At 36.8% G+C, this 27,028-nt stretch overlaps 2 protein-coding genes across 5 annotated transcripts; one reads left to right on the forward strand and one right to left on the reverse strand.

Annotated features, from left to right (window-relative positions):
- Positions 1 to 1,256: 1,256 nt before the first annotated feature.
- cacng6a (calcium channel, voltage-dependent, gamma subunit 6a) lies at positions 1,257 to 6,459 on the reverse strand. Of its 4 annotated transcripts, XM_053490181.1 has the most exons (6): positions 6,372 to 6,411; positions 6,206 to 6,279; positions 5,212 to 5,666; positions 4,172 to 4,246; positions 1,888 to 2,025; positions 1,257 to 1,765 (listed from the first exon to the last, which is right to left on the reverse strand). In XM_053490181.1, the coding sequence occupies exons 3-6, from the start codon at positions 5,591 to 5,593 to the stop codon at positions 1,542 to 1,544; spliced, it is 819 nt and encodes a 272-aa protein (XP_053346156.1). In that variant the 5' UTR covers positions 5,594 to 5,666; positions 6,206 to 6,279; positions 6,372 to 6,411; the 3' UTR covers positions 1,257 to 1,541. The 4 variants fall into 4 exon arrangements, with proteins under 4 accessions (XP_053346156.1, XP_053346157.1, XP_053346155.1 ...); XM_053490182.1 differs by lacking the exon at positions 6,206 to 6,279 and having other exon boundaries at positions 5,212 to 5,569; positions 6,372 to 6,459; XM_053490180.1 differs by lacking the exon at positions 6,206 to 6,279 and having other exon boundaries at positions 6,372 to 6,454.
- Positions 6,460 to 15,828: 9,369 nt separating this feature from the next.
- si:dkey-14o18.2 (neuronal pentraxin-2) lies at positions 15,829 to 22,350 on the forward strand. The gene is made up of 5 exons (XM_053490056.1): positions 15,829 to 16,793; positions 18,995 to 19,502; positions 19,589 to 19,839; positions 21,769 to 21,948; positions 22,042 to 22,350. Exons 1-5 carry the CDS (start codon positions 16,053 to 16,055, stop codon positions 22,249 to 22,251), a joined length of 1,890 nt encoding a protein of 629 aa, XP_053346031.1. The 5' UTR covers positions 15,829 to 16,052; the 3' UTR covers positions 22,252 to 22,350.
- Positions 22,351 to 27,028: the final 4,678 nt, after the last annotated feature.

The following is a 27,028-nucleotide window of genomic DNA, read 5'->3' on the forward strand; positions in this document are numbered from 1 at the left end:
TAGTATTCCAATTGGTCCCTATGAAGGCGTGATGGCACTCCAAGTCATTGCTAGATGGTTGCCAGTTGATTGCTCAGGTTTTAGGTGTTGGCTTTAATGTTGATAAGATCTTATTTATCTGTCTATTATCTAGAAACCTCTGCGGTCCATTGAGGGACTGTAGAGGCAGATAGCGGCCATTGTATTTATTCCTATTTTTAGGAATAACATTCCTAAAAATAACATTCCTAAAAATAACATTCCTAAAAATCCGGTCAACATTCACACACGAAGGGCAATAATCGGCATGTCTTTGGATTGTGGGAGGACACCCACCAAATGTGGGGAGAACAATCAAACTCCATGGACACAGACCCGAGGCGGGACTTGAACCTTGATCCTGGAGGTGCAAGGTGACATTGCTAACCACTACATTATTTAAGACATGCAATTTTTTGAAAAAATAAAATTTTCACCTCCTTTCTAACCATTTCACCAAAGTAGCAGGTCAACAGAGTGGCAGACAGGAAACCAGTGATGTATCGTAAGAGTGAAAAGATTGGCTAGCGTTCAACCAAGCTACCAACAAGCCAGCATTTACAGGAGCAGCAAACGACACTTATTGTACGAATAAGAGCTGAATGTGTTATGTGATTAAACGTAACACATAAATACACAAAGCGAGAATTTGGTGTTTATTGGAAGCAAACTGAGAAAACTTGTGTACCGAAACCATTTAGCATGAATGTGGCTTCTTGTATTTTGTGTTCAGAAGAAAATATGCTTAGTGCACATGACAGAAGCACACAGCTGGTGTACTCTGGTATTCTGTTTGAACCTTGCATTAGAACTGGTCCTTAAAAATGAGCAAAATAAATTATATTAATTATATAAAAATTTTATATATATATATATTCCTCACTATATGCTTTAAGTCATGTTAGCCAGCCTGGTTCCTTTAAACCTCTTGCATTAAAAAAAAAAAGATCCGTAAGTAATAAATTCTGTGAAAGTGAAATTTAATTGTGTGTTATAATAAAAATGTCACTGTGCTGCACTGTGCGCTTTTAGGTTCTTGGAGCTCATTTGTATGGATATTGCAGTTGCATGTCCAACCCTAATGTATTCATTAAAACCCAACCCCTTCATACATTTGGTGTATCACCCCGTGGTCAGGCATAAATATCTAAATTATGCAAACGCCACGATGTCATACCTTGTTTTTCGCACATGCACTATGATCACAAATAAAAGTCCTGTAGTAATTGAAAAACAGATTATCATCATAACCATTCTTTAATCTTTACACACTTCATTGGTACATTGCCAAAAAAAACAACAGTCACACTATAACACAGTCAGTGTTATTAATATCAGTATATACTGTTATATTTGCTCCGTCATAATAAAGTCTTATAATCTCATACATGTACAGAACAACATCTGACAAAACAATACACAATGTCTTGTTTTCCCAGAGAGCATACTGTATGTTACTTACAGTATTTAAAATAAACCCAAATTTAATTCATTAGTAAAAAAAAAAAATACACAAAAAAGTGTCACGAGCTGTTAGGGTTCCTGTTAGGCAGACATTTCTCCCACAAACTGTAAGGTAGAGTAAGAATGAAGAATAACACCCCTGCAAGTATTACTATGGTGCCAGCACATCCCATACATATTACCGACCACGACAGTTCATGGTGCAGTGGGACGGAGTGGTCACTTGCCAAAAACGAAAGGACTGACTGATGGAAAACGATGAGAGACAGAAAAACCAGGACACCTGATTCAAGACAGAACAGAAGAAAAAAAAACTCAAGAAAATCATTTCATTTGCTGTACCACAATTTTCTGCTTCTATGTTCATCAGGCATTCAGCATTGATGGTCAATCCAGATTGTTTACCTGATAATGCGAAACAGACTGAGGCTGGCTTTAGGAAGAACTGCACGCCTTTGCTTATGGCCATGATAATGCAAACGGCTCCCATCACCATCAGGAAAAGACTGAAGATAGCCAACATGGCAGAGGTTACAGTCAAATCTGCTCAGAGAGAAAAGGAAATCACTCAGAGACTTATCAGGCTGTTCTCCTAGTTATCTTAGCTCTTTGTTTTTGATATGGAAAAAAAATAATAGTTTGATGAAATGAGTGAAATTAGAATGAAATTCAGAATCATTCTGTTTTGAAATTAGTGTATGTGTTTAATTTTTATTTAAGATAGGTAAATGGATGGATAAATAGATATATACTGTAGATGGATGGATGAGTCAATCAATGTAGAGATAGATAGATAGATAGATAGATAGATAGATAGATAGATAGATAGATAGATAGATAGATAGATAGATGCATGGATGGATAGATGTTTTGTATAGATAGATGGATGTATGGAGAGATAGATAACTTGATGGATGGGTCAATCAATGTAAAGATGGATTGATGGATAGATAGATAGATAAATAGATGGATAGATAAATAGATAGATAGATAGATAGATAGATAGATAGATAGATAGATAGATAGATAGATCCATATATCAAAGCTGTCCACATACAGTTCATATATAGAAGCTGCAGAAACAACTGTTAGAATATACCTCGTAGTGACTTACATTTATGTATTGCTGCTATTTATTCTATTATGACTGATTAGTTCTTAGGTAAATAGGAAAATATTTATGTAAAAATGATGTTTTAAGTAAAACATAATGAAATAACCCATGATAACATTATAAAGTGAATATTTGGAGAAAATCTGCACGATATAGTTAATAATTCTCCTAATCAGCTCATTAGACATAGAATATTACATTTGTCACATTATATGTTGAAAACACATTGCCATAGTCACCATTTCTGAAGGGCTACAGTACATCGAGCAAAGTTGTGTTGAGCAGTCAACTTCCGGGAAGAAATGTGGTCAAAAAATCAAAAAATAAATAAATAAATAATCAATGAGTGTAATCAAAGATCACTACAATTTGTTAGGGAGCATAAAGGTTAGACTGTAGAGCAATAGAAAAGGGTCATGTGGTCTGATGAGTCCAGATTGCCTGCTTGTCCACTCTACAAGCCCCTGGGGGCAGTTCTTCCCTAATGCCATGCATATGTTCCAGGACTCAGATTATGAAAGAGTGGATTGGGGCATCAGGAATCTGTTTTGTAATTCTAAGTAATTTTAAAACATAAATACTAAAATATATTTACAACTGTATTAGCTTCATACAAAATAAAAATTATATTAAATTGTAATTAAAACCATTAATGATGAAGAAAAACTGGTTTAACATAAACATAAAACAAATCTGTATAAATGTGAAAAAAAATTTAAGAAATAATGATTTGAGAAAAATAAACAAAAAGCACTGAAGGAGCGAGTGGAAAACATCTGGCATAAACAGTGGTCTCACGACATGATATGTTCAAATTAACTTAAAGAACTGACTGCTGAATCGAAACAACACTTTATCACCATATATACTGTATATACTGTTTATATATACACAGTACACTGTATATGGTGATGAAGTGATAGGTACAGTATGTAGATAGATTGGTAGATATAATTAAAATGTAAATGCATGGCCTGCTTATGTCAGAGCATACCACATAAGAAATTGCCATAACATACTGTAGTAGCACATGAAAGTGAAGCAAATATTTTTCAAATTTGATTTGAGTCTTAGTATTATTTTTGAAAAAGAAATAAATCAGAATTATCTTTTTATGAGGGTTGAACTAAAATTCAAGTATTTCCGGGAATTATTGTTTAATTTTACATATTTAATATTATGTCTTAATTTTAAGGTCAAATCTTATTAGAGAGAAAAGTCTGCAGACCAAGCCATTTTTTCTTTTTTTCCAGGGAGCCTTCCACTCTCTGAATGTTTACAGGAAAGACTGCAGTGGGCTCCAAGGCACCCCAGCCAGGACTGGAAATACAGCTTTCTTGTATGAAATGTTTGCACCATTCGGAGGGCTAAGAGTCTCATCACTGTACTGTATTAGAAGATTGACTGTAAATGTCAATCAGTTTTAACACCTTCATTCACAGATCAATAGACAGACAGACAGACAGACGGATAGATAGATAGAGAGATAGATAGAGAGATAGATAGATAGATAGATAGATAGATAGATAGATAGATAGATAGATAGATAGATAGATAGATAGATAGATAACTCACTCTTCGCTGGCATTTTGCGAAACATGACTGTATTTTCTCCAGTTGTATAGATCTTGAAATAGGTGCAGTTTGATTCTGGAATAACCACATTACAGTAAGATTATAACATAATTAATTAATTTCTAACAGTAAACATATTTAAAAAGATAAATTGTGTATTTTAGACTAATATATTGTGAATTGTTATAAACGATGTATCTTCCCAAACCCAGATTTAGTAACCGATGTGTTTTATTTGTATTAGTAGTTTACACTTAATTATTCTGAATTACATTTATTTTTCAAAACTTTTCTAACTGATAAAAATTTCATAATTTAGCTACGTTCACATAAAAAGGCTAAAGCGACTCAATTATTATTATTATTTTTTTTTACCCAGGCACTTTCGTATGTCCTCCTGGATCGGATGCATATTCAAAATGTGGTCATGTGACTTGAACGAGATCAGGCAGACCTGACTTCATGTGACTTTTCGCCCGCGACACATGCATGGACACGGCTGCTGGTGTCATCAGTCAGCACCATTAGTGCATGGATTTCATAGCAGCGCTAGCTCTAGCTGCTAAAACAGCTAAAGTGAGGTCCCTTCCTCTGAAACCTTCTACATCCAACTAACTGCTCGCTTGCTTGTTGTCCTCGCATCCATCCTCGAGTCAGATGAATGTGAAACATCATGACAGACAAATCCGATCTCACCAAAAAAACAAACAAAAAAACTGAGTATATGGTGCCCACCTTCCCGCAGGAACCCACCAGAGATAAGACAATCAGGCCGTTTCCTGATAGCATGTTCACACCTAGGGGCAAGTTTGAGTAGCTAAAGGCAGTTTAAAGAAGGAAACTAAAGAACCCAGAGGAAAACCATGTCCATTAAGCGCATGTTCATTTTTAAACTTGGGAACCTATGAGACAGTAAGGCTATCCACTATACCTCATGGTGCCCTTTGATCATCCTAGGCATTCTAAAGTTAATTATCATCAAATATCTGATCAAATTTCAATTACTTAGGTTGAACCTTCTGATATTTGTGACGCCTTACCTCCAAGGAGATCGATCGGCCCACAGGTTTCCCGCTCAGGATCGACATCGGCGACCCAGAGCCTCTTCATGCAGCTCTTCCACAGGCCGTAGTGTGCAGCCAGGCATGTCTCGTTGTTGTAAAAGTTTTTTGACGACGCCAGTTCTACCCAAAACTCCGTCCCCACCCCTAGGACGGTCAACGTGATGCCGACCGTCGCCACAAGGAACACTAGCTTGATCTTGCCTTCCTGGCGGTCGCTCAGGGAAGACGAGGACGCTTTCGTCCGCCGCTTGCATCCTCCACTTTGCACACTTATCATTCTCGCTAGTGCTTCGGTACCTCTGCCTGATATGGCCGTGGGCGTGGTCTCCTCGTCCTGCACGATGAAGGCGGACCACATGACAGTGTATCAAGAGCGGGAAAGGAGTAGGGAGGGAATGATGGTAGAAGAGTGAGGAACTTGTCTAGAGATGCTAATGTAGGTGAAAAGAATAAGTCAAGCATCAAAGATCAAGAGTGCACATACAGTAGAGGCTAAAGAAAGGGTCAGAGCAGGGCAAGTACGGGGCGATCTTGCTTTTTCTAGATGTTATGGAGTGTGGCACGTTAGATAACAACTTGGCAGAAGGTGTTAATCATGACTGAGTAAAGACCAACACTGACAGCTGAACAACAGTGAGTGATGTACTGTAAGCAGGACACTTGAACTCTGACACGACATGACACGACACGGCAAGGGGTGATATGAAATATGCCAAATGACCGTGCTGATGAAGATTCAGGAAGTAAACATGGAGTAAAAGATGTGTGGAAGGAGCTTTAGTGTGGTTTATCTGCAAGTCAAAGAAAAAGAACAAAATGACATGCACAATGCAGATGCATTCCATGAACAGCCTACGTGAACATCACAATACGCTGTACGGTACATCGCCGAGATGATTAAATACTATCGGACATGTCAAACAGAACATAAAGTGGGTTAACTTATACTAAGGTCTAATAACGTTCCAACCTCGGAGAGCGACAGGATCTGTTCTAAAGTTCTACAACCTACAGTAGGTCGCAGGGTTTCTGCCCATTCTGGAACTGACAAAGACAAAGTCAAACTTTGTGACAAGTGTCGACTAGACAAGTGCTTCAATAACAGATCATAACAACGACACAAACAAGCGGCTAACCTTTCAGGGTTGTGAGAGGATCGAATCGGAGACGGAGGAAGGAATGGTTTTCTCTGGGTCTGGCAGCAATGACAAGGCAGAGGGACGGAAAATGCATAAAAGGGAGGGCAAAAGAGGGAGGAGGCCACTGGCATGCTGTTGGTGCTGTACGGGGGGGGGGGTCACTCAGATCAAAACCTCATATATTCACGACCGTACCAAAGGCTGAATTACTTGCATTTAAAAAATTTTATTATTTTTTTTTTTTACATTTGTGTCTAGCGTCAGTCACCACACACTCGCTCCAATGTGTTTGTGCATTTTTGCCCTCTTACTGTTTCCCAGTAGTCGTTATGTGTGTGAGGGCTGAAGCGTGTGTTTTGCATTTCTATTTTTAAAAGCCACCTGTTAATCATGAAAAAAAAAAAAAAAAACTGAAGACAGCTGCTTAAGGGTTAGGGGTCAGCAAATGTTTGTTTGAGTGCGTGTGCATGCATGCGTGTGCATGCTCATACCATATCTTTAGGTTAAAAAAAATTATGGAACCCTGAGAATTGGTCATTGGTCATTATTTGAGCCAACGATATCACCTTAGTAACTGGTGAAACATCAATAAACCATATCGGTTTACATTGTAGAATCCAAATAAAGTATATGATACTTAACGAGTGTTAAATGAGTGCGCAAGTTACGTGGTAAAATGCACTATGGGGTTAAATATAGTTTTAATATTTAAAGATTGGTCCAGGGGTGGATACACAGTACAGCACGTCCATTTGAAGTGTGCATCGGATCAAAACGATTAATCAATCAATCAATCAATCAATCAAAATTAAATACAGGTAATCCTTAATATCTGATATTATGAGATGTGTTTAAGATGCTGTAGTATTTATACGGTAGTGTAAGAATTTGCATTCAATAGGCACACAAAATTATGGCGTCTGTAATGCGCAGAGAGACGAAGTGTGTGTGTGTGTGTGTGTGTGTGTGAGTGAGAGAGAGAGAGAGAGAGGGAGAGCTGCAGTCTTATGTGCTTAGCATGATGATGGCTCACTCCCACTGACAAAATATGTTGTTCTATCACTAACCAGTAGGTGGAGCCACTGGGCAAAGTTGTCACTGATGGTATCAACACTTTTAAACTAGATGTCAAAGAGTGAGCAGAACTGAATCATTCATTTAGCTCACACATCTAACACTTCCAGGAGATGAGTACATAGCCGTGGAACTGGGGGGGAAAAAAAAACCTAGTGAGATCATGGTAGTATTTGTGACTGTGATTTCCAAGGAATATACAGCATATTAATCATCTGAGTGTTATATATATATATATATATATATATATATATATATATATATATATATATATATATACAGTGTTGTATTTAGCATTAAGACGATTTACATATTACACTGTATGGAGAAAAGTATTTGGCTAAACCTGTTAGTTATTCAATACAGGTGTTTGTGACCCAGTGCACAAAGCAAGGACTATAAAGATATGGTTTGATGAATTCAGTGTGGAAGAACTTGACTGCCCTGACCTCAACCCCATCGAGCACCTTTGGGATGAACTGGAACGGAGATTCAGCATCAGTGTCTCACCTCATAAACGCTCTACAGAATGAATGGATGAATGAATGAATTCCCATAGAAACACTCCAAAATCGTGCAGTTTTAGCTGTAAAAGTAGGCGACTCCATATTAAAGTATATGTATTTGGATACAATGTTATTGTAGGTTTAGCAAAAAAAAAAAAAAAAAAAAGAACTAACAAAAACAAACACAGTATATACACTGACCTAAATGATTATTAGGAACACCTGTTTAATTTCTCATTAATGCAATCATCTAATCAACCAATCACATGGCAGTTGCTTCAATGCATTTAGGGGTGTGGTCCTGGTCAAGACAATCTCTTGAACTCCAAACTGAATGTCAAAATGGGAAAGAAAGGTGATTTAAGCAATTTTGAGCGTGGCATGGTTGTTGGTGCCAGACGGGCCGGTCTGAGTGTTTCACAATCTGCTCAGTTACTGGGATTTTCAAGCACAACCATTTCTAGGGTTTACAAAGAATGGTGTGAAAAGTGAAAAACATCCAGTATGCGGCAGTCCTGTGGGCGAAAATGCCTAGAGGTCAGAGGAGAATGGGCCGACTGATTCAAGCTGATAGAAGAGCAACTTTGACTGAAATAACCACTCGTTACAACCGAGGTATGCAGCAAAGCATTTTTGAAGCTACAACACGCACAACCTTAAGGCGGATGGGCTACAACAGCAGAAGATCCCACCGGGTACCACTCATCTCCACTACAAATAGGAAAAAGAGGCTACAATTTGCACGAGCTCACCAAAATTGGAAAGTTGAAGACTGGAAAAATGTTGTCTGGTCTGATGAGTCTCAATTTCTTTTGAGACATTCAAATGGTAGAGTCAGAATTTGGCATAAACAGAATAAGAACATGGATCCATCATGCCTTGTTACCACTGTGCAGGCTGCTGGTGGTGGTGTAATGGTGTGGGGGATGTTTTCTTGGCACACTTTAGGCCCCTTAGTGCCAATTGGGCATCGTTTAAATGCCGAAGGATACCTGAGCATTGTTTCTGACCATGTCCATCCCTTTATGACCACCATGTACCCATCTTTTGATGGCTACTTCCAGCAGGATAATGCACCATGTCACAAAGCTCGAATCATTTCAAATTAGTTTCTTGAACATGACAATGAGTTCACTGTACTAAAATGGCCCCTACAGTCACCAGATCTCAACCCAATAGAGTATCTTTGGGATGTGGTGGAACAGGAGCTTCGTGCCCTGGATGTGCATCCCACAAATCTCCATCAACTGCAAGATGCCTATCCTATCAATATGGGCCAACATTTTTTAAGAATGCTTTCAGCACCTTGTTGAATCAATGCCACGTAGAATTAAGGCAGTTCGGAAGGCGAAAGGGGGTCAAACACCGTATTAGCATGTTGTTCCTATAATAATCCTTTAGGTGAGTGTATATAGCCATGCATTTCCTGTTGCCTTGCACCTTCAGGTTCCATTTGGACTGCGGGAGGAAACCAGAGTACCCGGAGAAAGCCACTAAATGGGAAGAACTTGCAAACTCCACACACACAGACCCCAGGCAGGAATCAAACCCTTAAATCTGCAGGTGCAGGGCAACAGTGCTAACCATTATGCCTCCATGTTGCCATTCTAAGAGATTCAATTTTACTTTATATTATGCATATGGCCATTGTCACAAAGCATTTTTACAGGTTGATTGCTAATGAGACAGATGTGATGGTGACAACATTTTGTCAATTTTATTGGAATTTCCTGCTCTTACTAATGTCACTGTGTCACCCAGTTTTCTCCACTTGTTCCAACAGTGAGATCCTGTACATGCCTTTTAAGCACTTTGCACACCATGGATTCACCAGATGAATGAAAATTTTTTTTTTTTCTTTGAGGTTAATCAGAATTACTATTGCTACAGTATACTAAAGAAAATTGGTACTGTATGGACCCGAGTTTGAATGTGACTGGTAATTTCTCAGCATACATATGGTCTTCTCAAAAACATTGCTAGTGGTTTAGGATAGGATAAGATATTATATACCTTTATTCATCACACAGTGGGGATATTTTTATGTTACAGCAGCAAAGAAAAATAAATAGCTTAGTAGATGGTAGCTGCTTTCTCCCACTGGCCATGGGACTCTCCAGGATTGAGCTGGGCTTCCTTATTAACTAATATTATACAGTATCTCATATCAATTCCTTATATAAAAGGCTGTATGATCATTTACAGGCTAAGAGCTGGAAAGACAACCAGCACAACTTGAGACACCACTGTTTCATTCTCTTGGCATGCTGAAGGTCATGCCAGAATTAACGAATGTTATGATTTTCAATGGGAACCAAGATAAATACTTGAACATATACTGTAGCACACTATATTTATATATACTGTGGAACCTCGGATTGTGAGTAACGTGGTTTGCAAGTGTTCCGCAAGACGAGCAAAGATTTTTTAAATAAATCTTAAGTCTTTATTTACGAGTATCATGTATCACACATGCGTACAACTGAGCCAACGTTTTTTCTCTTTCTTGCGCTGAAGAATTGTGGGTAATCGTCTCCCCTGCTAGGTCTTAGTGTGCGCCCTTACTGGTTTAATCAAAATCCTTGCACGCGTATACTGTTTACTTTAACACTGTTACCACATGTGTGCGCATAAAACATATTTTATTTTGTGTTTGTATGCATGTGTGTACAGCGCACATGTAAAGCAAAAGAAAGTCTCATAAGAGAGGTTAAAGATTCATTTTCTCTCTCTGTAACAGCCTTCTCTTTGTTTCTGTGTGAGCGTGCGTCATTGGACACTGTGCCACACACACACACACACACACACACGCACACACACACAGACCCCTCCTATTTTCACCTTCACAGACACACAGACACTCTTTCTAACTGCTGCACACAGAAACACTGCTCTGTCGCGATTCTTTTCAAATGTTTTCTTTAGGGCTGTGGAACAAATAATTTCTTAAGGGAAAATACGATTTGGTTTACAAGTGTTTTGGAATACAAGCCCACCTCCGGAACGAATTATGCTCATAATCCAAGTTTCCACTGTATAATGAAGTTTGGGTCTTTTGGAAACCAGTGCAAAACCATATCACAATAACAATACATGTCAGTTGTATTATGGTTGGTTAAAAGTAGTGTAGCTCCTATTCTGCATGAAATGTACACATAAAATATGCTTGAACAATAACTGAAAAAAAGAAGAAGAAAAAGTCAAATGAAAGGGGGAAATAATCTGTGTAGCAAATGGAAGAGATGAGGTAGGGGGAATGGAGGACAGAGTTAAACTTATTCCCTTCAAGTAAATCCTTTTCAATCTGATCACTGCAGCTGAGATGAGCTAGTCAGCTTGTCGGCTCCATGGATTGACACCAGGTAGGGTAACTAATGTTTTTTTTCTACTGATAGACCTAACTGAAATTGTTTTGAAATATATCATGTTTGACACTACTTAACTGTCGTTAATAAAAATGTATAGTTTTTCATATAGTAGTTTTTCATATATCAGATCTAATGTATAGAATTTTACATTAGATCTTACATATATATATATATATATATATATATATATATATATATATTGTAGACATATATGTTTTCCTGAAACAATTTATTCTTTAAAAAAATTATATATATATATATATATATATATATATATATATATATATATATATATATATATATCAATCATGTGATTGTATCAATCACACTTTTTTTGTATAGAGAGATCACATGCAAAAATTCAGTATTATAAAATACTATATTTGTTAACACAATTATACATTGCTTCCTGGATTATTCGATCCTACTGTATCTGTGACCTTCTTTGAACCCTTTATATGATTCATGGGTTTTCTTTGCTCATGTCTTGTTTATCTTTACTTCATCACTCATCACAAATTTGGTTTTATGGATGAGATGGAAATTAGAATTTTGCTTGGATAATACACTGAAAAAAATGTATGATTCATCATATTAAAATTACAGGAAAAATTCATTTGATTAAAAATTATACTTATAACAAAAAAAGTGCTGTTCACTGCTGTGTGACTCAAATGATCTTGAAATCATGTACAGAAATATTAGCATGGCTTGGAAGATCGAGTCAGTTACAGTACAAAGACCATGGACAACATCATGCTTCGCAACCGCCCTGTAGCGTTGTCGAGACTGAGTTTCATCAATACGCGTGATTACACAAATACTGAGGGCTGACTGGTGGCATGCCAAGCCAGTCTGGCATGACTATTAATCCCCTGCAGATCCTATTATCCAGTCAACCTTGACATGTAGAAAATACTCGCCTTGGTCTGAACACTCTGACATGGTACATCCTCAGGAAGATCCTTTAAAGTGGCCATTTTGGCACCTGATATACTAAAGAAAAGGCTGTTTGATTTGCTATCTTTGACAATTTTATTACAAATTTGAGTTGATTAAAAAAAATTGTACAACTATTTAAAAAAAATGTGTACGGACATTATCATATCCAGTCCAAATTAAAACCAGACGTTTCCTAATACTTTTATAGCATAAAATGATGACATTAGGTTGAATCTAATTCAAATCCCTGGATCTGGATATTAATATGAATATAATTAATACAATTAATTATATTAATTAATTAGACACCTGTCTAGATAAGGTCCCACAGTTGACAGTTCAAAGGAATTGTCTGTAGACCTCCGGGACAGGATTGTCTCGAGGCACAAATCTGGGGACCACCTATATACAGTAGGCCTATATGGTAGAGTGGACAGAAAGTCTCATCAGACCTGAGAATTTTGTTTCTCATGGTCTGAGAGTCCTTCAGATGCCTTTTGGCAAACTCCAGGCGGGCTGCCATGTGCCTTTTACTAAGGAGTGGCTTCCGTCTGGCCACTCTACCATATAGGCCTGATTGGTGGATTGTTGCAGAGATGGTTGTCCTTCTGGAAGGTTCTCCTCTCTCCACAGAGGACCTCTGGAGCTCTGACAGACTGACCATCAGGTTCTTGGTCACCTCCCTGACTAAGGCCTTTCTCCCCCGATCGCTCAGTTTTGATGGCCGGCCAGCTCTAGGAAGAGTCCTGGTGGTTTTGAACTTCTTTCACTTACAGATAATGGAGGCCCACTTTCCTCATTGGGACCTTCAAAGCAGCAAAAAAAATTCTGTAACCTTTCCCAGATTTGTGCCTTGAGACAATCCTGTCTCGGAGGTCTACAGACAATTCCTTTGACTTCATGCTTGTTTTGTCCTCTGACATGAACTGTCAACTGTGGGACCTTATATAGACAGGTGTGTGCATTTCCAAATCATGTCCAATCAACTAAATTTACCACAAGTGGACTCCAATTAAGCTGCAGAAACATCTCAAGGTTAATCAGGGGAAACAGGATGATCAGGGGAAACAGGATGCGCCTGAGCTCAATTTTGCAAAGGCTGTGAATACTTATGTACATGTGCTTTCTCAATGTTTTTATTTGTAATAAATTTGCAAAAATCTCAAGTAAACTTTTGTCATGTTGAGTCAAAACTCAAAGAATTTCTCAGAGAGAGAAAAAAAAAAAAAAAAATATATATATATATATATATATATATATATATATATATATTGCTGTTTCTTTGATTTTTTTTTATATAAACATATATAGGGCTCGGGAGTTTACAGTATAAACTAAGAGTGCCAAGTCCTTCTTTTTAACACAACCTAGGCAATATGATAAACAGATATTTTTATTCATTTTAACAAACTACCCAAACATGACAGAGCAAAAAATAAATTAAAATGGGTCACATAGGCAAAAAAATAGCACAGATACTGTACACATGATCATATATATATATATATATATATATATATATATATATATATATATATAGTATTTCAATCCAAATATCCAAAACTTCATAGCTATATGGTGCGTGGATTTGGCATGAGAAAGAAGACTTCAATAGTTTTGACCAACCACTGCTTCTTATTCATGATTTTGGCTAAAGATTTATAAGAATTCACAAATCGTGCTGAACTATGGGTCGTATATATGATTATGTGTGTTGATCTGATCTGTAGCGATTTACATTACCTAGGTGATGTTGGATGTGTAAGTCTGCCACATGATTCCGTGGGTCTTTCCATGGTCATTCATGGCCTTCTGTAGCCATTCATGATCAGCTATAGCGGTGTCGTGTCACATGACAGCAAAACTGTGCCAGGATAATATCGCTAGTAAGAAAATATGTTTTTCCTGTATGTTTTTTTTTTTTGGATAATTGAGATATGTTTTGCATTTTAAAATTGTAACCAACCACAATTATTATCTACAAGTTAAAAAACAGGGGGATTGATCGTATTTGCTTCTCGTGAACACTCATGGAAGGCATCTGCTTGGGGCCCCAGGCCAGTAGGAGCCCTTGAGAGCTGACAAACGTATTTATTATTTATAAGATAATGATGATGAATGCTGGTTAGAGATGCCCTTAAAATGTTTGCCTAGGTCCTTAACAGACTCTAGAATCGCCGCTGGGATTAATGATTATGTATGCACTTTGTTGGTTATCTCAGGTCTCTCCATAGGAATCTGTAGACCCTTTGGAACACCATGGTCTTACCACACCAAATTGTCAGCTCTCCTGTGATTTTACATAATGCTGGTGTATTAATGCATTAGCTCTGCCATTAGCACTGTGTGTCTATGATGTATCTAATGACGGCAGGGCATTTTGGATCATGGCAGGCCACGATTTTGAAGCCATAGCTTTAAAAAAATTAATAATAAAAAAACAAAAAGCGGGAACTGGGCTTTTTGGCCAACAAGAGTGTAGTCATTGTGCATATACTACAGTATATATATATATATATATATATATATATATATATATATATATATATATATATTCTCTACATACAAATGAGTTCCATTTTATGAGCTTGTTCGTAAGTCCAATTTGTTTGTAAGTCAAAATTATTTTTACTTTTGTTTTCATCTTTATTGTTGAAGCTTCTTAGCAGATTTTACACCCCTTATGCTTACTGTACTTTTGGACATCCTAGGATGCAGGTTGCATGCAGGTAACTTCTGCGACTGAACAAGCGCAAATGCATGTTTAAATCTTCCAAAGTTCGTAACATGAATGCTCTGTAACATGTATGTAAGGGACTTGACTGTATATATGTTCCAATTTAGGGTTTATATATGGTAAGAGGTGCATGATGCAGTAATAGGGAGCTAAAGTAATAGGGAGCTTAAACTATTGCACAAAAATGGTAAGTGCATTAAATGTGCATTAAAAATCAGTGCACACAAAGAAATCGAAATATTAAATATCCTTGTAGTTTCCAACTAACAGTAAGCATGATGAATGAACAGAGGACACTAATACGCTTCACTATTTTCATGTAGTGTTTCTAGTAATGAGGTTTTTTCATTTTGCCTCATTTTATGTTGCTTCTTATTATTATGATTCTGACCTTATGCGTACTTCAAAATGCTTTTTATAAAGAATTACTTTTTAATCTGTCTTGTAAACTTTACATTACCTGCCCATACAGGATTTTTTGACTGCTTTTTCTATTTTGAAAATCATCCCTAGTTACAGTATTTGTACAGTATCATGTTGTAAGACCTGTAATCTGATTACGGTTCATCTGTTCATGTCATACACCTGAGTGGTGTAGATGGCACAGATGAGTAAGGGATTTAAAAAAAACAACTACTTGAATGTATTAATTAATCCGCTATCTTCTTCCTGAGTTATAGTCCATTAGGTCATAAACCTGTTTGTAGGTTTGTACAAGCTTCTGTCTTGATTTGAGATAAAGTCATTCTTAATAATGTGTCTTCTGTGTTATTGACAGGACTATACTGGTGGTGACAGATGAAAAGAATTTGGAAATGAAACGATTAACTGGATGCCAGACATAAAAGATCTAGTGTACAAAGGAATCGATTACTTGTTTGTGGTCCAAAAGTGCACCATCCCTACCTTTCCTGTATCATAATACTATACTGGATTGTGACTCACAGACTCTGGCAGGCAGTTTTTAATGGATGTATGAGCTCCTCCAGTGCATCAAGTGCATCGGCTGGATAAATTACAACTGAATAAAGGATTAAGTCTGAACTAAATAATGGCTAAGGACACAAATATAGCCATTTGTCCTTTTCCATTGGTATTCACAGACAATATGCAAAGGGCACGGATGTTTCAAGGACTTTGTTCTCTACCTCTGCCACTTTATTCACTTCTAATATTTTCAATACTATCTTCAGTGAGACTTAGCAATGTACCAGGAGTTGAATACGATTGGGAAGCTCACCCCAAGTTAGTTTGCATGCCCCTACCTGTTGACACTGATCCAAGTTGTTTTCCCCCAGATGGGGTTACTCATGACCCTAGCATTACTGCACAGAACAATGGTCGTGTCGATAGCCACACTAATGGACATGGAAAGGGACATTTAACTGGGGGCTTGGCCAACAGTGCTACCAGCAGCGGCAGCAGTCGAGGGGGCATGTCTGATGAAGCAAAAGCTACAATTCTGCACTTGAGGGAAAGCCTAGTGCGTCAAAAGGAAACCATTCTGGATCAGAGAGAAACTATACGGGAGTTAACTGCAAAACTGACACTCTGTGAGGGCTTTGGGAGGGGTGCAGGTAGGCATCACAATGAAGACCACCATGGACATTATGGCTCTCACCAAACCTCACAGTATGACAGTGACCATCATTCCGATCTCCACTATCCACTCAATGGGTACCACAATGACCATCAAAGAGGAAAGCCACCTTTTCTAGGGAAACATGGATTTTCTCCTGAGCAGGCTGGGAAGACCTTACAGGCCCTGAAAGAGAGACTGGAACATTTGCAGGTTTGCATTTATTTGTGGGTCAAGTTTGCTTTTCTAGTCTTTAGTTATGTAGTATACAGTATCAAGAATAGAATAAATTAGTTGCACTGTATACACTATATTGCCAAAAGGATTTGATCACCTGCCTTCACATGCATAAGAACTTGAGTAATTCTTAATCCATAGGGTTTAATATGATGTTAGCCCATCCTTTGCAGCTATAACAGATTCAACTCTTCTAGGAAGGCTTTCCACAAGATTTATGGGATTTTTGGACTATTTTCCCAAAAGAGCATTTGTGAAATCATGCAATGATGTTGGATGAGATTGGCTCACAGTCTCCGCTCTAATTCATCCCAAAGGTGTTCTCTCAGGTTGAGGTCATGTTATGTGCAGGCTAGTCAAGTTCTTCCACACCAAACTCGCGTCTTCATCAGGAAAATGTTGAAGAAAGCATAAAGAAAACACTTCCCTTGAGTAAAGATACTGTAAGGATATGAGTGTTTGTTTCAATATGATCGGAAAATATGACTCAATCTTTATCACTTACACCTATCTCTGGGAGGATGTGCTTATATACCACAGCTGTAACCAGGTACTATGACATGCTTGCCAGTATCCTAACTAATTATACTTATCCACCTTGATGAGCCATTAATCGTGGTGTACTATGGCATCGAGTAAGCCGGATTTGCTCTAATAAGCGGAAGGAGGTTGACGGAAAAGGAGGGGCTGGTTTAAATGTCATCGAGCTTCTCTACGTGTTGACATAAACATATACGACACTGTACTGTACATATATGCTTATTCTAGACAAAAATGTCTTACAGACAAATATGTTTTTTATTTACTGTACACCTTTCTTATACCTAAAACCAGAGTCTTATTTAAGCTTAAGCTATCCTAGTGTACTACTTTCACACATAGTGGGTTCATAAAGTTTTCAGACCGTAAATGTATGTCATACATTTAACTTCTCTCATGTAGATAAGTATTCAGTTTACTTATCTATTATGTAGTACTTCTACAAATACTAAAGTATCCACCTGGATTTTGCTAATTCCCCATGTCCATATTCCCTTGTGTGATCCTCACATACTAGAGGTATGCTAGGTAGAATTATTTTACCAAACTGCTCACAAGGAAAAACAGTGAGGAGAAAATAAATGCACACAACAGTATAGTCCAGGTCTCTATGGAAGCATGCCTCAGTTTCCATGGTTTGACCAGATGTAGAACTTGGAGTTCAGCCCAAATAAATAATCTTTTGTGTCATCAGACCAGAGAATGTTTTCCCTTATTCTCTCCAAATCCTTTTTTGTGCTTACCACATGCATTTGACTTAGAAGTTGCTTCTGTCCAGAAACACTTCCTGCCCTGGGTTTTATTAATGGGGATTTTTCATTCAGAAGGTTCTCTGAATGAAAAATCTCTGCGCAGGAATTCTCTTAGAGTGGTCATTGTTTTTGACCACATGTTTTTTGTCACGTTATTGATCAAGGTCTTTAAAGCTTGGTTAATAAGTTTTGGCAGTGCCTAAGCAGTGCCTTGGCGGTTCCAGACACCTTCCATTTTCTCCATTCGTTGGGCAGAGGTAGCTCAGTGGTTAAGGTGATAGACTACTGACCAGAAGGTCCTAGGTTCAAACCCCATCACCAAGTTGCCACTGTTGAGGCCTTGAGCAAGGCTCTGAACACTCAACTGCTCAGATGTATAAATGTAAGTAAGTTGCGTCGTTCTAGGTGAGGATAAAAGAATGAATGTCTTCCATTTTATAATAATGGACCCCCCTGTGCTCCTAGGAACAAACAAAGCCTTTACAAATGATTAAAAAATTGTTGTCCATTTATCTGTAAGCGTATATGTCAAACCAAAAACTAAAATGTCCCAAGGTATACTGAATTTACGAACAAACAGTATGCATGTCTAAGCGCAACTGAAAGTGTTGATCCTAGTTATTATTATTATTTTCTTTCATAAAAATGATTTGTTTTTTGCATTTGTCATTCTTGCCATGGATTACTGTGTATGGATAATGGCAAAAAGTAAACAGAATGCCTATGTGAATTCTTCTCTGGACCCTTACCAAAACTTTTCCCTTAAAGTTAGTATTTGTATGTTAATGTAGCATCTTGATCATGTATCATCATTATAAAGATATTATATTTGTCCATTTATTTATTTATTTTTGTTTGTTTGTTTTATATGTATTCTGCTCTCAGGCAAGGAATTCATCTAGCACCTATTCTAGTTCCCTGAAAGATCTTCTGCAGCGCAAAATTAATGCACTTGAAGAACAGCTCCATCGTCACTATGCCGGTCACCATGACTATGCCACCCACGCATCCCAATCTGAGCATGGGCATCGTGATAATCACGATGATAATCACCAAGGAGAGCACCATGATGACCATGATAACAACCACCGCTATGGCCCCCATTACAGTCGCTATCGCCATCATTATGATCAGCTCGGCACACACCACAATAATAATGATAATCACCACAATGACCATCGTAGCGATCACAATAATGACCACCATGACAGCCAGCAGAATGAACATCATGATGACCATCACTTAAACCCGCACGACAGTGGTCACCATGGCAACGCTGATTATGGCCACCAGCGCCGTAGCCCTCATAAGCCAAGCTCATCTAGATCGCGGGGATCGTACAATAAGTTGGATTCTGTGCTGAGCCATCTGTATCACAGGTCCCCGGAAACAGGTGTCTTAAAATGAACAATTGATTGAACAGTTGGCATTCAATAGCTTGCTAATAGATTAATAACAGTTTTGTGCTTTTTTTTACAGGAAACCACAAGAGACCTAAAAATCCCGATGGCTTTCAAATTGGATTCCCCATGCACACTAACTACATGTACGGCCGGATCAAACGGACTCTTCTCAATGAAATCTTTGCGCTTACAGTCTGCCTCTGGCTAAAGGGGGGTTCAGGCCCTGGAATAGGCACTCCTTTCTCTTACTCTGTTCCTGGACAGGCTAATGAGCTGGTCATAATTGAATGGGCCAACAGTCCAATAGAATTGCTGGTGAATGACAAAGTAAGGACATGGCATTTCCATTTTCCAGTGTTACCATGAAAATTTAGCATTATATTTTCCCTAATGCTCAGATCATAGCTATAGAACAACTTCGATGACAATGTCTTGGCTCTAAAAGAAGCCAGGAGGAGCTAGACTGCTAAGAAACCTGCTGGAGGAAAGTAATTTGTCAAAATATGATTGGAATTTTTCTTAAATTTTATTTTAGTTTGAAAATTCAATGAGATTCCTATGAGTTTTTTAAAGAGGGCAGGATTTGTTGTGCTTTAAACACTACACTGTAAGGCCAAATGTTTGTGAGTACCCAAATATTATAGGCATTAAGAGGTTTTAAGCATCGTATTTCAGATTTAGTCTCTAAATCTCATAAATTTAGTCTTATAATAACTATTTATAAATAAATTACTATGCAGATTTATCTATTCAGTGAGAAGAGTATTAGTGAAGTCAGGCACTGATATCAGCTGAAGCCAGCTTTCCAGTTCATTCCAAAAGCGTTCGGCATGGTTAGGTTAAGATCCTCTACACGTTCTTATACCTCCACCTTAAATAATGAAAAGAAAGTTACCAATTTTATTCTTCCATTTTTATTTCTTAAAACCTTAGCGGCACACATCAATGCTCAACCCAGTCTGATTAAAAAACAGAAAAGAAAAACTTACTTATACAGAAATCCTGATGAGTTGTGGTGGAAGCCTTCAGACATCAAACTGTGCATTTATGTTTTTGGATATGTCAGGTAGAACCAGGGGTATCATTACTTTTAAAACTAACTATTTAACTATTAAAATTTGTAAATGTCAAACTTACCAAATACTCGTATTATCAGTATTTTTTGGTCATAGAAACAACTAGAAACAACCCTAAAAACATGTGATCATATACATATATCTACGCTATTTCTTAATTAATGACTATCTAAATGTCATTTTGACATTTTTTGCTCCCAATTTTTTTTGTACAGTTGAATAAAATGAAATAAAATTAAATTTGTCAGGAATTCTTTTACAAACCACACCTACTTTTTCCGGTTTGTTGATTCTTAACACCTTACCACTGATTGGACAAGATATCTGTCACTTAAGATATACAGGAAGTACTGCAGCCTCGCAATCATTCAAATGCTGTATATCTTAAGTGACAAATGTCTTGTCCAATCAGCTATAAGAATTTCCTTCAAAACTATACCCACCTTTTTAGGTTTGTCTGGATTGTTATTGTGTTTCTGAATTTTGCATTTTATTTTTCGATTTTGTTATTTTGTTTTTGAATTTGTAATTTTGTTTCCGGTCTTTTTTGGTTTCCAGTTTTGTTATTTTGTTTAGGTTTTGTTATTTTGTTTTTGAATTTATTTTGTTTCTGGTCTTGTTATATATATTTTTTTGGTTTCCAGTTTTGTTATTTTGTTTATGTTTTATTAATTTGTTTTTGAATTTGTTATTTTGTTTCCGGTCTTGTTATTTTGTTTATGTTTTGTTAATTTGTTTTTGAATTTGTTATTTTGTTTCCGGTCTTGTTATTTTTATTTTTTTTTACCAGTTTTGTTATTTCGTTTACGTTAATTTGTTTGTGAATTTGTTATTTTGTTTCGGGTTTTGTTATTCTGTTTTCTGATTTGTAATTTTAGGTTCTGTTTTTTTTTTGGTTTTGTTATTTTGTTTCTAGTTTTTTTATTTTGTTTTTGAATTTGTTATTTTGTTTGTAGTTTTGTTATTTTGTTTTGCACTTCTCGGCCACCGTACAATTCTGATCCCATATGCAAAAAAAAAAAAAGGTGAAAATATGGGCTAGGGACAGTTTGGGGAAAGCCCTTATATGGCTTTGACGCTCGGGTGTCCACAGACCTTTGGTGATATACTGTATCTTCTGTAAGGATTTAGAAAAATAAAAGTTATGAAAGCTCCCTCTTTTTTATCTCATTTTTTTTAGGCTGTAACCTTACCTCTGTCCCTGCATGACAGTAAGTGGCACCATCTTTGTGTGACTTGGTCAACTCGAGATGGAGTGTGGGAGGCCTATCAGAATGGAGTCAAAAGGGGCTCTGGGGAAAATCTTTCTCCCTGGCATCCCATAAAACCAGGTGGAGTCTTTATTCTGGGACAGGAACAGGTAACTAAAAGAAAGCTTTATCATCATATAGAGCATTAATCTATGTTAAAATGTGCAATGTTTTTTCCTGACTATTTTTCTGAACAATAACAGGATACTCTCGGTGGCCGCTTTGATGCCACACAATCATTTGTTGGAGAAATGTCAGACCTACAGGTATGGTCACGAGTTCTTAATTTTCAAGAAATAGACAAGCAAGCCTCCTGTTCCAACCACCTCACTGGAGACGTAATCGCTTGGAATGAGTCCATTGTGGAACTTCATGGAGGAGTTACCAAATACCCCTTCGACCCTTGTCACTAAATGGCCAAGCAGGCTGCTGCTACTGCTTCATAACCCTTAGAACCCAAAGAACTCAATTAAGAGGCATTTTTGTAGGCAGCTTGACAATGTAAATAAGAATAATCTATCTTTTTAAAATAATTTATGATAATTTTATTATGGAAATATTGCTAGAAGCAGTAAGATGCTTTCCAAACATCAGTGAGCAATCTGTTTTGTTTTGTTTTGAAAATCCATAAATGTTCAGGATTGTGTTCAAACATTGCTCTGTTCCATGTGTTATCTCACAGTTTTTTTTTATTCAGATCAGACAGTGTTTTAAATGATTGCATCAATGTCATTGGTATCACAAACTTGTTGACATTTCTGGGAAAAGAGTGCTATATCATTATTCTCTACAAAAAAAATAGCTTATTTTTACAATCTTTGTTAATTCTTAGGATTTTATTTTTAATCAAACCTTAATCAGATGATGCATTTAGTCAGATGATGCATGCACACTATTTCTATAAGGACTAATTTTACATTGTATAAAAACTGAAGGTTACAATTGGACCCTCAAGAACGCTGAAGTAAATAAAAGAGGTACACGAGGACTTAGTTTTACATTTTCCACATTTAATAATAATAACTTCTCGTGTGAGTGTAAACAAGCCATGGAATGTTCTACCATCAAAGTTCATGTACTCCTTTACAACAGTTAGGTTAGAATCCAGGGTCCGGGTTTGATTCACACCTCTGGGTCTGTGTACATGGAGGTTGCATGTTCTCCCCGTGCTTGGTGGGTTTTCTCCTGCAGTCTAAAGACATTCAGATTAGGCTAATTTCCAAATTGTCTGAAATGTGTGAATGCGTGTGTAAATGTTGACACGAGATCCTACCACGGTATGTAAAAATTGGAGTAAGTACAGTACAATATTAATCACTATTGGCCACCACGGTCCCTAGTTGGACTACAGAGGTTTTTAGATGGATGGATGGATGAATGGATAGATGGATAGATAGTTAAAATAAAAACTAAAATAAAATAAGTTTACAACAAAGCAAATAGCTATTAAGCCCATTTCTGGTCAAATGTGCTTAAAATGGCAAGTGAGAATTTCTCATCGTATTGGGAGACCATTGTTCTATGTTTTTTAGGACTTTATTTCTTAAAAGGAGCATAATTAACTGGCAATAGAACAAAGAATAGAACAAAGAATTTCTTCACATGCCATTTTAGTAACATTTGACTAGAAGAATATTTCAACTGCTGTCATTTTTGCAGTGATATTACTCTGTTGTTTTTCTCTGTTTGATTAAAAACAATCTAATATTACATAAATTAATTGAATTTTCAACTATAATTATCTTTTTTTTTTTTTTTTTTTTGCAAATGCATTCAACCAGTACGATTTTTTTTTTATTTATATTTCTAATTGTTAGTATTTTAATGCCAAATAATGGCCACATGTGTAGCCAAGGATGTCTATATATATATATATATATATATATATATATATATATATATATATATATATATATTTCTGACGTGATTGCACTTCTAGAGGATATAAAAAAACATTTAAAAAAAAAGTCATATTGATATTTCAGCCTTCTAGCACACATATATACCAGGGACTGATCATAGTATCTGATATCATGCAAATGAGGATATTTCCTATATATTAAAACTATATGGAATCTAGTCTGTGAGCTCATGCTCAAGTGTAAGGAGCGGTTAGTGCTGTCTTGTAAGAGCGCCGTTGGAAAAGATGCGATTGGCTGGTGTCACATGACTGTCTCATGTCTTCGGCCGTCCCTGACTGGTAGTTGTAGCCTTGATAGGGGAGTGCCCTAATTACGGGTGGAAATTAGATTAATTAGAGAGAACATCAGGAAAAATAAAAATATATATATTTATCCTAATTTATTTCTTGCGACAATTCCCATTATTAAAAGTGTTTGAAAAATTAAATATAAATAAAATAAATTCAAAAGCGTTTAAAAAGGGGAAAGCAGTAACTGTTAAATAGTACAAACGTGCTATTTATTAAGTTAATGAAATATTAAGAAATTAAATATGTGGTTTAATTTTTAATAACTAAGGAAAGTAGCGAGACACTGATGATTGAATAGGAGCGCTGGAATTGAATTCGATTAGATTTTAAAGCAGCTCTCAACCATATAATAAGCAAGTGTTTATTTAAACATATTCAAATCATCAAATCGCAATAAAAAAAGGAACAAGCGAACAAATAAAATAAAAAATGTTGTATTTAGTTTTGTAAATAAATTATAGTCCAAGATGCCCTTTATTCTGCTTCTCTCCTCAGGTTCAGGCATAACTGCAGGGAAACACTTACTCTTATTATTATTTTTTTTTTTTTTTTGGTCTACTTATGTAACGGCCATCTGATCATTTTTCCATCTCGAACCGTGAATGCTGTGCGAGTAGTAACTATGTAAGCGTGGTGTGTGCCGACGAATGTGAATGTATTCATTTATTAAATTTTTTTTCATACAAATGTTACATCAACATTTCACACTGATTTGCATTTGAATACTACAGGTAGGTGGGGTGTTGAAATGGATCTGCATATGTACATGCAGCAAGCCAGGAGCTGCATGAGAATGCAGAGGTGTCCATGGCAACGCAGCTTTAAGAAGGATTAAACAGACAAAGTGAACACTCTGATGTAGGCCTATTCTCTTAGAATGCAATACATGCAATCTCTCTCTCTCCACACACACACAAACACACACACTCGCGCACCCACACACATACACACTTTGTCATTTATGTAAATACAGTGTTTTGAGAGGACACATACTTTATCATTGAAAAGAATCTATAAATGTTTGGTTTCCGTAAGATCCTGTTGTATTTTTATGAGAACATGACTGTAAATGATGCCATGCGTATGCTATAGGAAAATATGTTTTATTAAATGTTGCATAAATGAAGAAATGCTGCAGTACCTGAATGACTCCTATGCAGTATCGTGTGTTTATTTATTTAGATAATTTGTTCTGTGTGTATATATATATATATATATATATATATATATATATATATGGTTCTGACTTTATACCTATGTTTCTCTGAGTAGATGCTCTAAGGAGCTGCGTAATTTTCCGTGCTTGTGTCTCACTGCTTGTAGAAAGAGTCGAACTGCCGTTACTGACATCTTACAATCATTATCAGGTACAAGCATGCAGTTGCCATGGGAACAAGCGGGACACCTTTTTTTTTTTTCCTTTTGTAGAATTAGTGTACACTACCATGCTGTGCCTGCTTTCATGAGCTTTTCAGAACTCTCCTATTCACTCTTGGTGTAACACACCAATAGATGCTAGAAGAACACTATTGGCCAAAACACAGTATTGTTGGTGGTGCTGATTTTTTTTTTTTATGTCATACATATTAAAAAAAAACGTTTAAAAACAAAAAAAAAAAAAAAAAAGTTTAAACAACATGGTAGTAACCAATCTTGCTTCCCTAAAAATTTCAAGTTGCTAAATTTATCTGTTTTGGGGAAATGATTTTATATGTGCCCCAAAAATGGAAATTTTTTAGCATTATACTCACTTATCTTCCATACCGCTTTATCCTGTATTCAGGGTCGTGGGGGCCTGGATCCTATCCCAGGCCCTATTAGGGCACGAGGCAGGGTACACCCTGGACAGGGTGCCAATCCGTCGCAGGACACACACACACACACACACTACAGGCAATTTGGGAACACCAATCAGCCTAACCTGCATATCTTTGAGAGGAAACCGGAGTACCTGGAGGAAACTCACCAAGCACAGAGAGAACATGCACCCAGAGAGACAGGAATTGAGCCTGGTCGGGAATTGAACCTGGACCCTGGAGGTGCAAGACGACAGTGTTAACCACCACACCACCATGCTGCCTTACTCGTTATACTTAAACAAACAAAAATTTCAAATGCAAATTATTCATATTTCTTTGTAAGAAAAAAAATTATGTAAAAATTGTTGCTTAAAAGAGTTGTTTTTTTGGGAAAAGGGTTAAAAAGAAAAAAATCTGTAGTGTCCGTAACCATGTTGTATGTTACCATAGATGTATGTTGCAATAAATAAACAATTTTGCATTTTAGGATAATACACTTTTTCAGATTGATGTCCTTTTTATGTGAAATCTTAATCAGCCAAGTTTCATCTGAATGACAGTTAAGTTCGCTAAAAGATTAAAATTCAAAAAGGTTCTGGACACTACGGACATAAAAGGGAAAGAAACTATATTAAGCAAATGTGTTTCTTCTTGAAACACTGATAAAAATATAAATGTGTATAAATATTTACAAAACAGAAGAAAATAAGCATTAAGTCATATGAAAAACGGTTTTATATGATCCTATCTGAAAAATTACCTTTTTTTTTTACAGTAGGTAGGTGAGACACTTTTCATCACCAATGCTATGTATTGGCTGTATTTACTCTAATTTAATCTAAATGTGAAGCTACAGTATGTCAGCTGTGAACATTTCCAATAATATGACCTTTATTTCTAATTCAAATTGCTTTATTGACTATAATATTTAGCAAAATACACTATTTTCTATTAGTGTAGAAAGTTTGCATGGACTCCTCGTGCATGATGGGTTTCCTTCGGGTACTCCGGTTTCCTCACACAGTCCAAAGACATGCAGTTTATACTGACTAGTGTTCCCAAATTGTCTATTGTGTGTGTGTGTGTGTGTGTGTGTGTGTGTGTGGGTGTGTGTGTGTGTGTGTGTGTCCTGCTATGGATTGGCAAACTGTTCAGGGTCCGTATTCACAAAGCTTCCCC

This window comes from Clarias gariepinus, chromosome 28 (genome assembly GCF_024256425.1).
Source record: "Clarias gariepinus isolate MV-2021 ecotype Netherlands chromosome 28, CGAR_prim_01v2, whole genome shotgun sequence".
Classification (NCBI taxonomy): Eukaryota; Metazoa; Chordata; class Actinopteri; order Siluriformes; family Clariidae; genus Clarias; species Clarias gariepinus.

What these genes read in the sequence shown, in the direction of transcription:
- cacng6a (XM_053490180.1), bottom strand. Translation starts at nt 5,593, where the DNA reads ATGTGGTCCGCCTTCATCGTGCAGGACGAGGAGACCACGCCCACGGCC. An exon ending in GCCGATCGATCTCCTTGGAG is followed by an intron (nt 4,247 to 5,211) that starts GTAAGGCGTCAC and finishes TGGTTATTCCAG; the next exon opens with AATCAAACTGCACCTATTTC. An exon ending in AGTCTGTTTCGCATTATCAG is followed by an intron (nt 1,766 to 1,887) that starts GTAAACAATCTG and finishes GTCTTGAATCAG; the next exon opens with GTGTCCTGGTTTTTCTGTCT.
- si:dkey-14o18.2 (XM_053490056.1), top strand. Translation starts at nt 16,053, where the DNA reads ATGGCTAAGGACACAAATATAGCCATTTGTCCTTTTCCATTGGTATTC. An exon ending in AGAGACTGGAACATTTGCAG is followed by an intron (nt 16,794 to 18,994) that starts GTTTGCATTTAT and finishes TTCTGCTCTCAG; the next exon opens with GCAAGGAATTCATCTAGCAC. An exon ending in AATTGCTGGTGAATGACAAA is followed by an intron (nt 19,840 to 21,768) that starts GTAAGGACATGG and finishes CATTTTTTTTAG; the next exon opens with GCTGTAACCTTACCTCTGTC.